A 15,594-nucleotide genomic window follows, 5' to 3' on the forward strand; every position below is an offset into this window, starting at 1 on the left:
TCAGCATTTCATTCCAGTACTAAACACATACAGCTCAAGTACCATTTCATACGATCAGTGTTGGAAGATGGAGAGTTGAAGCTGGAAAAGATACACACTAGCCAGAATTTTGCAGATATGCTAACAAGAGTTGTAACCAGGGAGAAACTGAGAATATGCTTAGTTTCAATTGGTCTTCAAGGATGACGATGAAGATGAGAAACAGCCAGGTCCAAAGAGGAGTCATTGTCCAGCAAATGGAGCAGCAGTGGAGTTGCTACAATCATTATCCAAGTGGGAGATTGTTTGGTGTGGAGCATGATTATTTACAGGTCTTTGTTTTAGCCGGATGTATACCCCAAGAAGTTTGTACAACCCTCCACGCGGGGGGGTGCGGGGGGGACTTGTCCCCCCCTGCGGGGGTTCAAACAGACGTAAAATTACCTTTTAAAAGTATAGTAATTTCTAGTCAAACTGGGCCATTCATTAGGCGGATGATCTGACGGTAGAACTTATGTTTAGTGTAGGGTTTTTTTCCCTAGAAGGCAACCCCTCTCTTTGTATGAGGGCATTGTATTGAGGCTGTGTTATATATGTGTATTCTCCGAGCGAGAAACAGAGAGGCGACTCTATGAGAGAAAACAGAGGATATTACAGCAGATTTGTTGTAGGTTGTGTCTCTTCATTTTGCTGGATAATAAAAGGAAGGACTGGCTGTTCAGGGTGGACGTAGCCCAAACTAGGTGAACCACGTATATCTGTGTCTCTTTGGTTTTATGCGTTTTCTGTGTTTATATTTCTGCTATATTCTATGTGTTCCATTGCTCTGTAATATATAATTTTCTAACATACCAAGCAAGGATCACAACCATCCCATTATGAATTTAATGGATGCGATACCACTTGCTATACGAGGTAAGGATCAAAACCATCCTATTGCCTACTAATCTTCCCAGTAATGACCCTTAAGAGTCATGTGGTAGAACACCTACATCATAATCCATACTGGGTGACATACTCCACTTACCAAACGTAAGGCACACGCCCCCAATCCCCCACAACCCGTTGGCTAGACGGGGAGGGACAATCCCAACAAGCTAGACTTGTGGGTATGATGCTAACTAGGGTATACTTTGCTACACCAATATAGGGAGAGATACCTAACTTATCAAAACAAACAAGGATCATGCACACCCTATGGGAGACACTAGGGGAGATACCCAACCTACTACAAGAGTAGGGATCATAGACACCTATTGTCTAGAGTTCCCTCAACCCTATGTGCACTTCTACTCAATTCCTCAACTTGGGAGCTTAGATAGGGGGAAGAGCTAGCTCAATGTCCTTGATCATCGCAAAACTTCACTCAAGAGGGTCACATCCATCAGTCCATGTTTATCTTTGTAGATTAGAAATATATTAATGTGCCCATATTTGGTACCGACCCAAACAATTCTCTTAAGAGTTCAATCATACCACTTTATGTCATTATTTCGAGCAACAATCCTCTATTTTCCTATTCATATGGAACATCAAACCAAATATTATGTTAAAGCAAATACATGTCATAAAGGATATCTTATTCATCTTCCCTCTCACGGAGACAACAACCATAAGCCCTCATACAACAACACTCTCTCACTCTATGAAGATATCTCTATCCCAACTATATATATATATATATATATATGAGATTCTTTCCCAATTAGATCCCAGTCTTGTTGTCACAATATATCACCATCATATCTAGAACCTGCTCAAACAAATCTCTCAAAGAACTTCCTTAACCAAATTGTCTCACAGATAGGCATACTATCAATAATGTACTCAACCTTGGTTGTGCTTAAAGCTATGAACTTCTATTTTTTGCTCATCCATGAGATCATGGCAGATCCCAAGCTAAAGCAACACCCAAATGTGCTCTTCTTATCAATATCGTTTCTTGCCTAGTCAACATCAATGCATCCATACAATTGTACACCTTTTTGACTATATATTAGACCAATATTGATCGTCCCATGCATATTATTTCAAAATATTGTTGACAACAATCTAATTTGTACTCAACGTGTTCACTTCAAAGTATATATCCAGAAGGGTTTCTCAAGGCACATCAATGCTTTAATCAACTGTCGGTACTCAGAGGTGTTGTCAAGTCAGGTCCAACAATATCTCTACATAATTTCTTGAAATTCGATTCCATTGGGGTGTCCAAGGATTTGCATTTCATCTTTCCAAATATCTGCAGTAGCTTTACAACATATTTCTCTTAATAAAGAGAAATATCCCCAAGTCTTTGCCAACTTCTAATCCCATAAAGTATTGCATCATGCCAATATCCTTCATCTCAATTTTCAAGGCCAACTCCCTCTTACTTTGATCATCAGAGGCTCATTACCTGTCAAGAATATATTGTCAACATATAAAACCAAAATTAAAGGCATACCTTGGACCACTTTGAAGTGGAGGTTCAGATCAACACGACTCCCAAGATTCACTAGGTAGTTATTAATGGAGGCATACAAGTCTTAGATCGCTTGCTTAAAACCATAAAATGCTTTCTGAAAACATATCACTGACCAAACCAATATACTCAGCGTTATGCAACCAACGCACAAAATAGAAGAAGAGATAGATCAACGACTTGAAAATAAGCCTCTTCGAGGGGTAAACCTCCTTTACATTACACAAATGAATAATTCTTGGATGATACAAATGACAAGTCCTCCTTTCTATATATAGGAGTCTAAGGGGTCACAATACAATCAAAGCCAACATAACAATAATAATGCAAGGGCACAACAATAACAATAGTGGGCTTTTATGGGGCACAATAATAACAATATGGGGACTATATGGGCACAAAAATATAATAAGGGGGTTGAACTAATAAAAATAAGGGGCTACACTAGTAGTATAGGGACCTAACACCCAACTTCAAACAAATCAATATTGTGTAGTCAAATCAACCAAGTCTTCTTATCAAGCCTTAAATGTCAAACCAAAACTAATATCAAAGCCATGAAAGTTTATGCCAATATTACTGTTAAACTTTTCCAATCCAAGTACCAAGTTACAACTTTGTCTATTTTCATAACAACAACTGTCATTTACCAAGCAATATGAATCCAAACTTCATCAAACCATCCACGTGATCATAGTATGAATAATTTCTGTCACTAAATGTAAATGCATATACTAAGGACAAGTCATATAAATTTCTGCCATCCATTCATTATGAGACTTTTGTAATAACCAAAAAAAACATTGCATGCTAAGGAGTTATCTTTTATTGTCATACTAGCTCTAATGATCAAATCAAGACAACTAACATACTGATATGCATACTATAGACCCTTGCAAACACAAGATTAGTTAAGACATTCACATTCTCTGCAACATATTTTTTTTGCATAAGACAATAATAACGTCAATTATGAAATTATCCTTAAGATTCTATTAGTGACAATTCTCTAGATTTCAACCTTGCAACATTTTAAGACTAGAGAGAGGTCTTTCTATCAAGCAACCTTCATTATGATCCCTACAACAAGTCAAACATTTTGTAGATCTCAATGTTCATTTTTTGTTCATAAAAATTTCTATCATGTGCTTCTAGTGTCATGCATAAGGTTTCCATTTTTGTATTGTACAGGATCAGTCGCACCCATAGGCCTTCTTTCGTGCGATTGGGAAGCCTATAGTTGCACCCTTAAGCCTTTCTCCTAATGAAGGGAGCTTAGACTAAGCGAAAACCTCACTGTTCATACCATAACTTCGACAACATTAAATCGTTATCTATTTATGTCCAGAAACCTTGCTTCAACAATCAAGAATCTTCTATTCATTTACTACAAATGATGATATGTGTTGGGATCGTATGGAGAGTTTCTCCCTCTGAATGGGAAGTCTCTTCAATCATCATCATTCAAGACATCAACCTGCTTATCATAATACTACCATGCATCAACAAAACTGTCAGATTATAGAATCAAATAATATTAGGTTCTTAGACATATATCATAACAAATCGACATCAGCGGCTTCATTATCAAATGAACATATCATTAAATATTCAACAAAGGTTAGTGACTTATAAGTGTATCTTCATACTTCAAGGATCATAATCACAACATCAATTCAAAGCATCTAATTTATCCATAAGCTTATCAAAACCATATCAAGATCACCAAGAAGATCTTGAGTATCAATCTTATTGTCACACTTTTATTATCAAGGTTGCTATGCTTTATCACAAGCAATAGTATCAAGTTGCCATATATCAAAATCAAATTTTCTACCCTTCTTTATAAAATGAGGAAATCTAGCATGTCTTATAAAATGTAAGATACTTACCAAATATCAAGTGCACCAATACATGTAGTAGAAATCAAACTTACTTTCATATGCATGCATGAGTCATTTATGAGGGTGATATTCTTTACATACCTTAGGGCTTAACTTTCCATCCAATTTTGCAGATAAATCATAACACTGAAACAATATACTACACATATATTGTAGTATTCATATATCTTTGCAACTCGTAACACTTATTTGCCATAGGAAGATGTAGTACTCGCATATTGTAATTCCCAAATGCTACTTTGAAAACTTTCACAAACTTTCCTCATGTATTGTTTTCCTTTTCCAACACTAGCTCTTATTTTCTTGCACCAGCTCTCTAATCCTACGCTTTAGATGACCCTCAAGAAGGATATGCTTATCACATCTCATCTGGAGGTTAGAAGTATCAGAGACTCAAATATTCATGCAAGAAGTATAAGTAATAATCAAAACAATAAATCTAAACAAGAAGAGTGTCATGAAAACATAAATCTAAAAGGTACTTATCTTTAATGAGAGGTGGTCATCTCCCTCTTGAACCAACCTTCAAGAGTTAGTATTGTCCATTATCCATGTAACAATGTTGCCTTCAAAATTTCCATCGACGTCATCAACAACTAGGCCTAATTGAGATTAGCCCAAATAGGGTTACACTAAATCTGTCACAAGTGATAAACCAACTTCTCATTGATCATGTTACGGCTTCAAGATTGCAAAACTCAAGCCTTTATCATATTCTAGGGTTTCTCCCAAACCCTTGTTGAAATATGTAACAAGGTTCGGTCTTCATAATGACATATGTAATTGTGGTTTTATGTATTTAATGAAAAGAGAAAAATAAATTCATTATTTGTGTTCTTGAATCATGGGTTTCATGCTCAAGGGAAATTTATTTTTAAGTCAAGCACCCATTGAAGTGCTTCTAGTTTTGTCATAAAGTCAATTGAGTCAGTGTCATGTATTAAAGACCCATTTGGGCATGCTACATATTGTAAAGAAAAATTTATTGAGTCAAAATAGAGTCAAAAGACCCTCCAAGACCTCATCATGGCACAAAGATCAAGTTAGCCTACATGAAGGGACAAGTCGGCCTCAAGATAGAAATTCATACCCATCACAAGCCTATAAATAAGAAGGAATTCGACCTTGTTTGGACACTCACTCAAGAAAGTTTGATCTCCACAAGATAGAAGCTGGAAAAGGACAAAGAAGGAGAAGAAGAACAAATTCGAAGTTTTGGACCTCTCTCTTTTGTTAGGGTTTCTACAGTTACTAGGCAAGATGAAATTCTGAAGCAACATCGAAGCTAGGAAGCTGCATCGAAATTGTGAAGCTGCAAGGTCAAAGTTGTGAAGCTGCATCAAATTTGTGAAGCTGCATTGAAGCTGTGAATTTGTGTCAAAGTTGTGAAGCTGCAAGGTCAAAGATGTGAAGCTGCACGGTCAAAGCTATGAAGCTACCTCTAGGTCGAAGCTATGAAGTTGCTTCTAGGTCGAAACTACTAGGTCAAAGCTGTTGAACCTGTAGCAAGGTAAAAATTGCAGAAATTGTTGTTGGGGTTGAAGTTGTTGGAAGGTCAAAGTTTGTTGTTGGAATCCGTTCAAGAAGGAAAAAGTTGACTTGGTCTTGGAGGGTCTTGGTCAAGGGTTATAGGTCTTAGATTTAATAAATTTAAGTTCTATAAGAAGAGAATAATTTTGATGGGTTTCGTTAGTTGGAGAGGTTTTGACCCTAACTGGTCGCCTACATCTTATGTCTTATTGTCTCACTGTTGTTTATGATTTGGTAGTGTTTGATGATAAAGAAAACTAATGATAATAAAGGAAAGAAGAAGTTAATCAAGTAAAGTAAAATTACATCACAAGTAGTTATCAAAGTAAGATAAATCACCTAATCTAGCTGCCCTAGATTTCTCAACAACCCTAACCTTATGATATCCATCAAACCCTAGTAACTAGATTGCCTAGTGTTTCCTTCAAGCCCTAACATTCTTTTAGGTATCCTCCATCTTCTCTTGCTTCCAACAAAGGTGTCTTCACATGGGTTATCTTCAATGACTTTTCTTTAGCTCGACTCTAATACCATGTTAATTTTTTTAGGGCTATATTGTTCTTTGCTTTAGATAATTGCATTTCATCATTTACAAATTGAATCCACCCCACAACATTGTATCATCATTAAATCATATGAAATTATGTAGAAAGAAAAATATCATAAAAATGCAATGAAATATAAAGGAAAAATAGAAGAAAAAGCATTCACACATAAAGACACCAAGATTGGTCGAATATCAAAGCAAAACCCCATAAGGGGGAAAACCCTTTCAAATTCTTCTTCTTATTAGACTGTCATAAAATGTTCAACAAAGAGAGAGAGTACAATAATCCAATTCTTAATTCACAAGGCTATCCAACAAAATCAACCAAACTATATCCCAGAGATGAACCCAACAATAATACTAATCAAAATCATGATTCAGAAGCCTATGGTCAATTGTCAACATCTGCCGAAGCCTGCGGTCATCTGTCGAAATCTATGGTCAATTGTCAGAAAAGAACCCTAAGTCCCAACTGCATGGAGCTGATGGTCATGCGTGCAGTTGAAGATTTATGAAATCTCCTGTGGCAACCCTGTGACTACAAACCAAAAACCCTGGATCACACGTGCGGGCTTTAGACACTTGAATTTCGGACTTGTACGAACCAATATCTGCAAACCAACCTCAGACTTATGTGAGCCAAACCAAATAAGAGAAAAGAAGAAAACACTTAATGATGATCTCCAAATGAGGGTCATTTGACTTAAATTTTATCCATCCAAGGGTGTCCAATTTCTTTTAGGGGCGACCAATCCTTTAATGCACATGTGAGTTTCCATATTATATATATATATATATATATATATATATATATATATAAACCAAATTAAATTCTTCCAAGGGTTAGGAGGGGTTTTTCTTGATGAGGAAGATTGTTCAAAGGAGGGAATTTGTCCCTGAGTTGCCAAATTAATAGTTACTTCTTCTTGATAATGCTTTGTTTTTGGTGCATAACTCAAGGATCAAAGTTTGGTCTTTATGACATAACATTTAATTTACCCCTTAAGATGAGGCATTTTATCGCTCATTAAGGTTGGGAAATGCAAGGGTTCCTTTTGATGAGATGGAGCATCGAGTGCTCAGGAACCAGGTGATGTCTAACGAGGAGGGAAGAGCTCATGTTAGGTTTTTTCCCACGTGCTAGGTTATGTTATGACCATTTTTTTTTTCATTGTGGCCATATTATGCTTTTCCATTCTTTTAGTTGCATCAACCTCCACATTAATGTTTTCTGGCCGTAATAAAGGATGTGGATAAGAGAGTGCCAAATTGCAATGAACCAATCACAATTTAGACTCGAAGAATGGATACGCTGTAAGGGCCTGTAATGTGACATGGAAAGTGTTAGTTATGATGCAAGGGAGAGTGAACACGTTATTTCAATCCAGGTTTTACAAGTAGTGCCCCTCTTATTACCCTAAGGCCTTAAGGGAGGTCCCACTAAACTAAGGCTAAAAATTAACTCCCATGGTAAGGTGAGAGAACAAATTTACATTCAAGATCGGTCAATCACCCACATCATCCCTTTATCCATACTAAATTCCCATAATATTGATTAAAGGCACTTGGTTGCAAAATGATCAAAGTCATGTTGAGTGGTAGCCCACCTTCATCCAGGAGGAATGATAGATGGCGAGAGGTGTAGTGATCAACGCATATGCTAGAGGACCTAGCACGTCATCATCATCGTCAAGCTAATGTGTAGGGCTGCTGGCTGACTGGTTGTCCAAAATAGGAGAATCTTTTTCTCATAGGGGGTTACCCATTTTGGTGGGTAACAATACTCACAAAACCTTCCCCAATTATGTGATCATACAAGAAAATGTCATTAAGAGCGTACTGGATATTGTAAAAGAATTGTTGAAAACCCTTGTCATCTACTAAACCAATCTTCTTACAAAGGCAACAAATTTGTAACAACTATGCTAAAGATTTCACTCATTTGCATAATCAACAATATGGCTAACATATTCAAGTAGGAATAGATAATAACACATGCATGCAGATGCCCACAGAGAGGATGACTTGATTACAATTCTTCTTATCCCTCATGTAAGCTTTGACAAATTTGTAGCCAACAATGGATGACTATGAAATATTTCTAAAAACATTCTTCACAAGGCACTAGTTTAAAACTCAATTCCACGATCTTGTTGGCCAAATAATATTATATGCATTTTATGTGAATTTATCTAATTGACAAACATATATTCCTAACCTCGTATTGCATATAAAAACAAACTAACCAACAATTATTGAGAGAGGTTCATAATATAACTTGAGATAAAATCTTGGGTTTTTATAATGAAAACCACTAGTTTAGAGTACATTACATAACAATTGCCATTACAAATTCAAGTCGACAACTCAATTTCCTTTTTTCATATGCAAGTTAAGAAGGTTACGTAGAAGATAAAAACATACACCATATTAAAAAAATAGACCAAACAAGCTAATGTAATTTTAATTTCACTATTGAACCCTTCAAAAACATATGAGGCATGAAATCATAAAGCATAAGGCTACTAGTTTGGACTTTTGAAAGGAACCTGGAAGTAAATAAAGAACCAAGACAATTATGGACTTACATCAAATGTGTAAGTGAGTTGGAATGACAAGGAGAGAAGTGTTGGAAACTCAACAAAACAACAAGGTCAACAATGCCTGGTCATGAACAAAACCAATGAGAATCTTATTTTTGTAGGCTAGTTCCTTTCAAATACCACTATAAGTTGTTGGGAACTACTAAAAATTACAACATTCCTTAACTAGACAAGGAAATTGAGCAATTGTAGAGTCAAAACACTAATCCCTTAGTGTTTTGTCAACGCCCTAGCAAAACCCTCATATACAAAATCCACCAAATATTTAATAAGTAACAATTTTGATGGACGTTCTTAATAAGAACTTGACAAGCTCAATCATTTACTACCAAACTCTTCGAAAGTATATAAACCATGGAACCCTAAATGACAAAACCACTAGCTTAGATTTTTGAAAGGAATGTGGAGCTTAATAAGACACTATGAGAGGTGTAAAACTTAGATCAAATGCATTAACATGTTGGAGAGATATGGAGAGAAGTGTTAGGAGCCTTAGAAATATACCAGGTCAACAATGCTTGACCAAACCCAAAAAACTAATAATTCAAAAATTTCAAGAGCCAAAACACCAATCGTTCAAGTCTTTTACCCAAGATTTTCAATGCCTTGAAAAACCCTACATATCTTTGGAATCACTAGAATCATTTGAAACCATAGAGATAACAAATACTCTCCATGGATTGCCAAGTTTTAAATGTTGCATCTACCTAGCATTAAGTACTTCATGCAACTCCTTACAACACCCTCAATGGTAGCCAAACATGTTAAGCCTTCAAATTTTTATTTGTTTGTTTTTTTTCTTGCCCATTTTTTGAACAACCATAATTTATGCCTAAGAAACACTCAACAATTTTAGGTGCAAGTCCACCAAAAAAATATTTATAGAAGTTGACATAGTCCATATAATCAAATATTGTGCTACACACCAAATTTAACTCATAGGATTGAGTCCCCCTAACAATTCACAATAAATAAACATAAGTGAACAACCTAGAAAAATAATAGGTGACTTGTGAATGTTTCCTTTCTAATAGAACATCATCCACATTGTTCTCAACCTATCATAGCTACTGGAATACTAGAAAACTAGATCGAGCTATAGTTCATTAGCAAGGAACTTTCTTGTGTTAATATGAACCATAAAATAATCCATTGGTTCGGCCTTTGAAGATTCCACGACTTTAAAAACTACAACAATTCCATTTTTATGTAATATTATCTAGAATATTTACTTTATCTATTTGTTAAGTTTATTTGTATTTGGCTACAAGAAACCACACCTTAGCTACACTTTGCCTAAGATTAACTTACTTTCACATAAATAGATGCTATTAAACCCCATGAAAATTGAAAGTGCACGGAAAATTTAAAACGATGATATTTAAAAGTTCCCCTTAACCCTTGACTTACTTTCTTCAAGCCTTTCCCTTATTTCACTTCTAATATTATAGGAAACTTGCTCAACATTCAAGTGTATTTTTCCACTATGCAACATCCACATAAATTTATGTCGAACATTAGAAGTATGAAAATATATAATAGTAAAATCCATGCTTAATGGGAGTGTTAAGAATATGCATGTAACTGGAACTCATAGTCTTAAAGAACTTAATGGCAAACTCATCTACATGTGCTTCACCTTGTGCATCGGGGATAGCCTAATCATGATCACATAATAATGATAAGCAAAAAACCACTATATTTAGTTCCAAGGAATGAGAGAAATCTCAATTAGAATAAAGAAAATTGGGTAAGTAAGGAAATAAATGATCATCAACAAAGCTCTACGATAAGAACGGTGAACCTAACCTCTTACTCTCATTCATATTTGCTTTGTTACTAACTAACATTTTATTCACATGGTTAGAAGTATATCACTCCATATTTTTAATCAAGTTACAAATTTCTTGAGAGAACGAGAGTTAAAGACCACATAATAAAAATGAATGAACTCTTTTTAAGCTGACAATGCCCTTTCATATCATTAACCACCATGAAAAAACACAATACATTAAAAAAAACTACATATATAAAACACAAATTTATAAAACTAAAATATTGTTCTATTTTGGGTTCTAATTACTACTCTGTTTAGAGATTGAGGCCTCATCATCAAAGAGCTTGAAACCCCCATGATCTCTCTATTTAGGAAACATTTAATCCGATTTTCGAAAACGAGTTTTGAACTTAGGACACTGATGATGTGGAGAACCCCAATTCCAAATTTTCTAATGCCAATATCTTTGTCTTCAATGACCTATAATTCCAACATCTACAAGTGCATCGATAACACAATAAAACCTCCCAATATTGAGATATCAAAACCTTAGCCTACACAACACCAAACAAAGGGTGATAGATGGAAAAAATGTATTCTAACTAATAAACATTTTGGCCCCTATTTAGGTATTTTTGTTGGGGTCAATTTTGGGCAAAATCTGGTAGAGATTTCTTAGAAATGTAAGTTTGAGTTGTCTGATTTGTAGAACCCGAATGCCCCAGGGATTTTTTCAGGCTTCGATGTGCATTCAAAGCCGTATTTTAAACAACAAAAAAATCACATTCCCAATCAAACTGTATCACTGAATTCCAATGAAAAATGCCAAAATATTTATTAGTTAAATTACACAAGTGGAAAACACCAAAACAACCCTTAATGATAAAGTTAATAGAATCATAATTTAACATATCTATTTGAAACAATTTTGGTTTCTCCTTTACTCTTTCTATGGCCTTAACTTCCAAGCAATATATATATATATATATATATATATATAGAGAGAGAGAGAGAGAGAGAGAGAGAGAGAGAGAGAGAGAGGTGATGCTCAACCTACCTTCATGTTAAAGTCATCGATTTTGAGGTTTTTAACCATAATATAAATGTAAAGGTTGCAACTTTGATATTTCCATATCAATGAAAAACACCAAAACAATCATTGATGATAAAGTTAATAGAATCATAATTTAACATATCTATTTGAAACAATTTTGGATTCTCCTTTACTCTTTCCATAACCTTGACCTCCAAGTGCTATATATATACCTCCAAGTGCTATATATATATATATATATATAGCACTTGTATAGTGTTTAAAAACCTCAAAATCAATAACTTTAACTTGAAGGTAGGTTGAGCATCATCTAAAAAATTATATATATATATATATATATATAGAGGTTTTAACGGCGATACAAACCAGATCTAGGGGTCGCAACTTTGATATTTCGAAAATAAAATAGAATGATACAACACTAAAAAAAGATAAAGACATAAGGTAGGTTGAGCATCATCTATATATATAGATATAGATTTAGATTTTATATAGATTTTGAGGTTTTAACCGTGATACAAACCAAATCAAAGAATTGCAACTTTGATATTTCGAAAATAAAATAGAATAATACAACACTCAAAAAAAGAAAAAACGGAAGACATAAAATGTGAAACATCAAATACATAAGAGCTATTTCGAAAATAAAATAGAATAATACAACACTCAAAAAAAGAAAAAGCGGAAGACCTAAAATGTGAAACATCAAATACATAAGAGCTAGACATTAAAATATCAAAATTCTACCTATTGCAAATTTGTATTTATTAATAACGATAGCAAATAAGCGAATCACACACCAAAATAAAAGGAAGTTAGTATAATGAAAACAATTTTATAAATATTTTGGATAATATAAAGTTGGAAGAGTTTCTTTAAAACTCATGGGAGTAATTTTTGTTTGGTTTTGTACTTAATATTCACATAAAGCATCCTATTGACATTCCTCGTGGACTGGCAAGAAAAAAAATACATAAATGGGAGCCAGTTTTACGAAAAAAAACTCGTACTCTTATGTACTCGAGGAAGTATGCCATTTTACCACATTTAAGCCATCTTTTTTACGACCAAAACAAGGATGGAAACCAAAACTAAAACAACATAATTCAGCGATGGGAAGAATCAAGGATTCTTTCCATATTTCTACATGGTTGTAATCAACGCTGCTTCTGCGTTTTGAGCTCCCTTGTTTGCGACGTTCCGCGGAAATGTATTGCCCACATATTTCATTAGTAACATGGAGAGAACGACCCAATTCACTAAAACTGTATCGCTATCCAGAAATTTCAGCTATCCCCTGTTTCAGTTTCAGTCCAGGATTGCATTTTCAGACAAGAAAGGTCAGTTCCATATCATATTTGCAACACGTTGCTATATGGGCATTTTCTTGAGTTTTTCTGTTCAATGTAGGGCTGCATTATATTGCAGTCTCGAATATTTATTTAGGCATGTACAGCTTTCTAAGGTGGAACTGCCATGTATTGTTGTTTAAATAGAACTATATATGCTTACACTTTATTGGGATCATATTCTGTCAAGTGTCCCAAATTATAATGGCCATAATCATTTTGTCTGTGGTGTATTATGTTTACTTAGGTACTGGCTTGCAAATTGATTGAGCAGAAGAATTCATTCAGAGTGACGAATTTGAAAACCACTCTGAACTCGAAAAGGTGCTGGCCTAGAATCTATGCAATAGAAGAGGTAAGCCAACAGAAAGCCATCTAAAGTATTTTTTTCAACATGCTTCTTTGTTAATTGATTTAGCGACAGCCTGGTTTTGTACATCAAAGTTAACTCGGACCAAATTTGGGGCATTAGAGAGCTTTACAAAGCAAAGTTATCTGCATCATTTATTTAGGGTCAGTTCGATTTAATATTTTTTTGAGAGAGATATTTAGATTATTGGAAAGCAAAGCATGGGTTTAATCTCAGCATTTGTTTAAGTAATCATCCATGTATAAGTTCCAACTCGGAGTTGCATCATCCAGGGTGCTGCAGACGTTCCATCATTTGATCATATGTTGGATTCTGGTGAAATGTCCGGTGGGTGCTCAAGTTGTGCAGATGAGGAGTTAGAACAAGAAATTGTCACGAGCCATGCTGGTGACTCTGAACCCATGCATAATGCCAACCATTCTGAGGATACCGTGAAGGACATTTTGTCACCATTCCGTGATATGCCAATCTTCTATCAGGCAAGGTCTGAAACGACATGGATGTAGTTAGACAGTGTGCTTGAATGATTATTGATAATTTAAGTCAGGCCATATTTGTTTTCGGCTCTAAGATTGCCTAGAGATTGAAGTTCCATAAGCTCAAAATTGCAATGCCTGCAGAGGGTAAGACAGACTTTAAAGAGCAGTATATGTGGTACAAAGATTACTATTGGCAGGTAGTATTCTTTTGTATGCATTTGACATGCTTCAGTGTGTTTGTTTTCTTCGCATATGGGGATTAAGATGTAATTATTGGAATCAAGGGAACTTTTGTGAAATATTGGTTATTGATGGCTAGCATTGGATTTTGATGTGAATAGCTATTGTTATCTCTTACTCTTCAATTCTCACAAGGTCTTTATTTTTATATAGTAGTTAAATATGACAAGGTCTTAATGACCATTTTATTTTCTTCTAAACAAAGACTTTTATGAACCTCTTAAACTTGTCTTGTCTTAATTCCTTTGCAAAGACAATTGCTAGCTGATCTTCGGTTTTGCAACGTAACACTTCAATTTCTTTGTTCTCCACTTGCCGTTTTCTAATAAAGTGGCGATGAATCTCAATATGCCTTTGGCATTAAACACTAGACTTTTGTTAGTTGAATAACACTTTGATTCTCACAAAAGAGGGGTGTGGTATGAGTTTGTTAAAGGTTAATCTTATTTTTCTTACTTTCTTCTTCTTCCTTTCTGTAGGAGTCGGTTCCGTCCTCTCACTTCATATTGATGCATATGTACTCAGCAGTCCTATTGACTTACTTTTGAGGTCATTGGATGGAAATTAATAAAATTATCTTATCTTGCCTCTCGAGTCTCATTGATTCATAAATAGCTTGAACAATTGCTCTATACTCTGTTTCCATGGAGGATCATGTGACAGTTTGCTCTTGCTACCAACTCACTAATAACTCCTGGACCATGTTGAATAACCTATGGTGGATTTTCTTTTATGTATGCAGTTTGCCTAGTCTAGATCAGTGTGCTCAACTGACTTGAAGTTATTACTTTGCTCATTTTCCAGACCAAAATGCAATGTACCCTCCATATACCTTGGAATCCCTTTGCTTCTCTTTTAGGACATGTATATATTGTGAAAATTCCTCAATCGGAATCCCTACTACAACAACTGAAAATGTTTCTTCTATTTGATAAATTAATCAACCAAATTATTTGTAGTTTCCTACGACAAATATTGAAACATATACACTGCAACCTTCAGTTAATTATATATTATAGAGAAACAAGAGACTGAGCAAGAAAGAAAATACAACACAACTGACACCGTTATTTTTGTACAAATGTCCCCGGAAAAACCCAATGCGGGAAAAACGATGCAGCAGATCTGAGGGTTTTATTATTATGCAGTAATAAATTTGAGTACAATTCTTGGATGCTCAACTAGTAATCCGATACAGAGAGAAATTGGACAAAACGTATGGTGAAGTGCTCTCACCTTGTCACTGGGAGAATCTGAGTTGATCACGCTGAACTGTAGCCTTTGCGCCGTCTCTGCGC

General features: G+C 35.0%; 1 protein-coding gene across 3 annotated transcripts in view; it reads left to right on the forward strand.

The window, feature by feature from the left end:
* Positions 1-12,837: 12,837 nt before the first annotated feature.
* TRANS11 (translocase 11) overlaps positions 12,838-15,594 on the forward strand; it is a 361,659-nt gene continuing 358,902 nt past the window's right edge. The window contains exons 1-3 of one of the 3 annotated variants that reach the window (XM_089428953.1): positions 12,838-13,198; positions 13,455-13,562; positions 13,850-14,061. In XM_089428953.1, the coding sequence (XP_089285079.1) occupies positions 13,067-13,198; positions 13,455-13,562; positions 13,850-14,061 (452 nt within the window). In that variant the 5' untranslated portion in view covers positions 12,838-13,066. The remainder of the gene's footprint in view (positions 13,199-13,454; positions 13,563-13,849; positions 14,062-15,594) is intronic. The other 2 variants (XM_089428952.1, XM_089428954.1) reach the window with 2 other exon arrangements.

This window comes from Pinus tabuliformis, chromosome 4_2 (assembly GCF_031772625.1).
Source record: "Pinus tabuliformis cultivar Carrire ecotype Pingquan chromosome 4_2, CPIR1, whole genome shotgun sequence".
NCBI lineage: Eukaryota > Viridiplantae > Streptophyta > Pinopsida > Pinales > Pinaceae > Pinus > Pinus tabuliformis.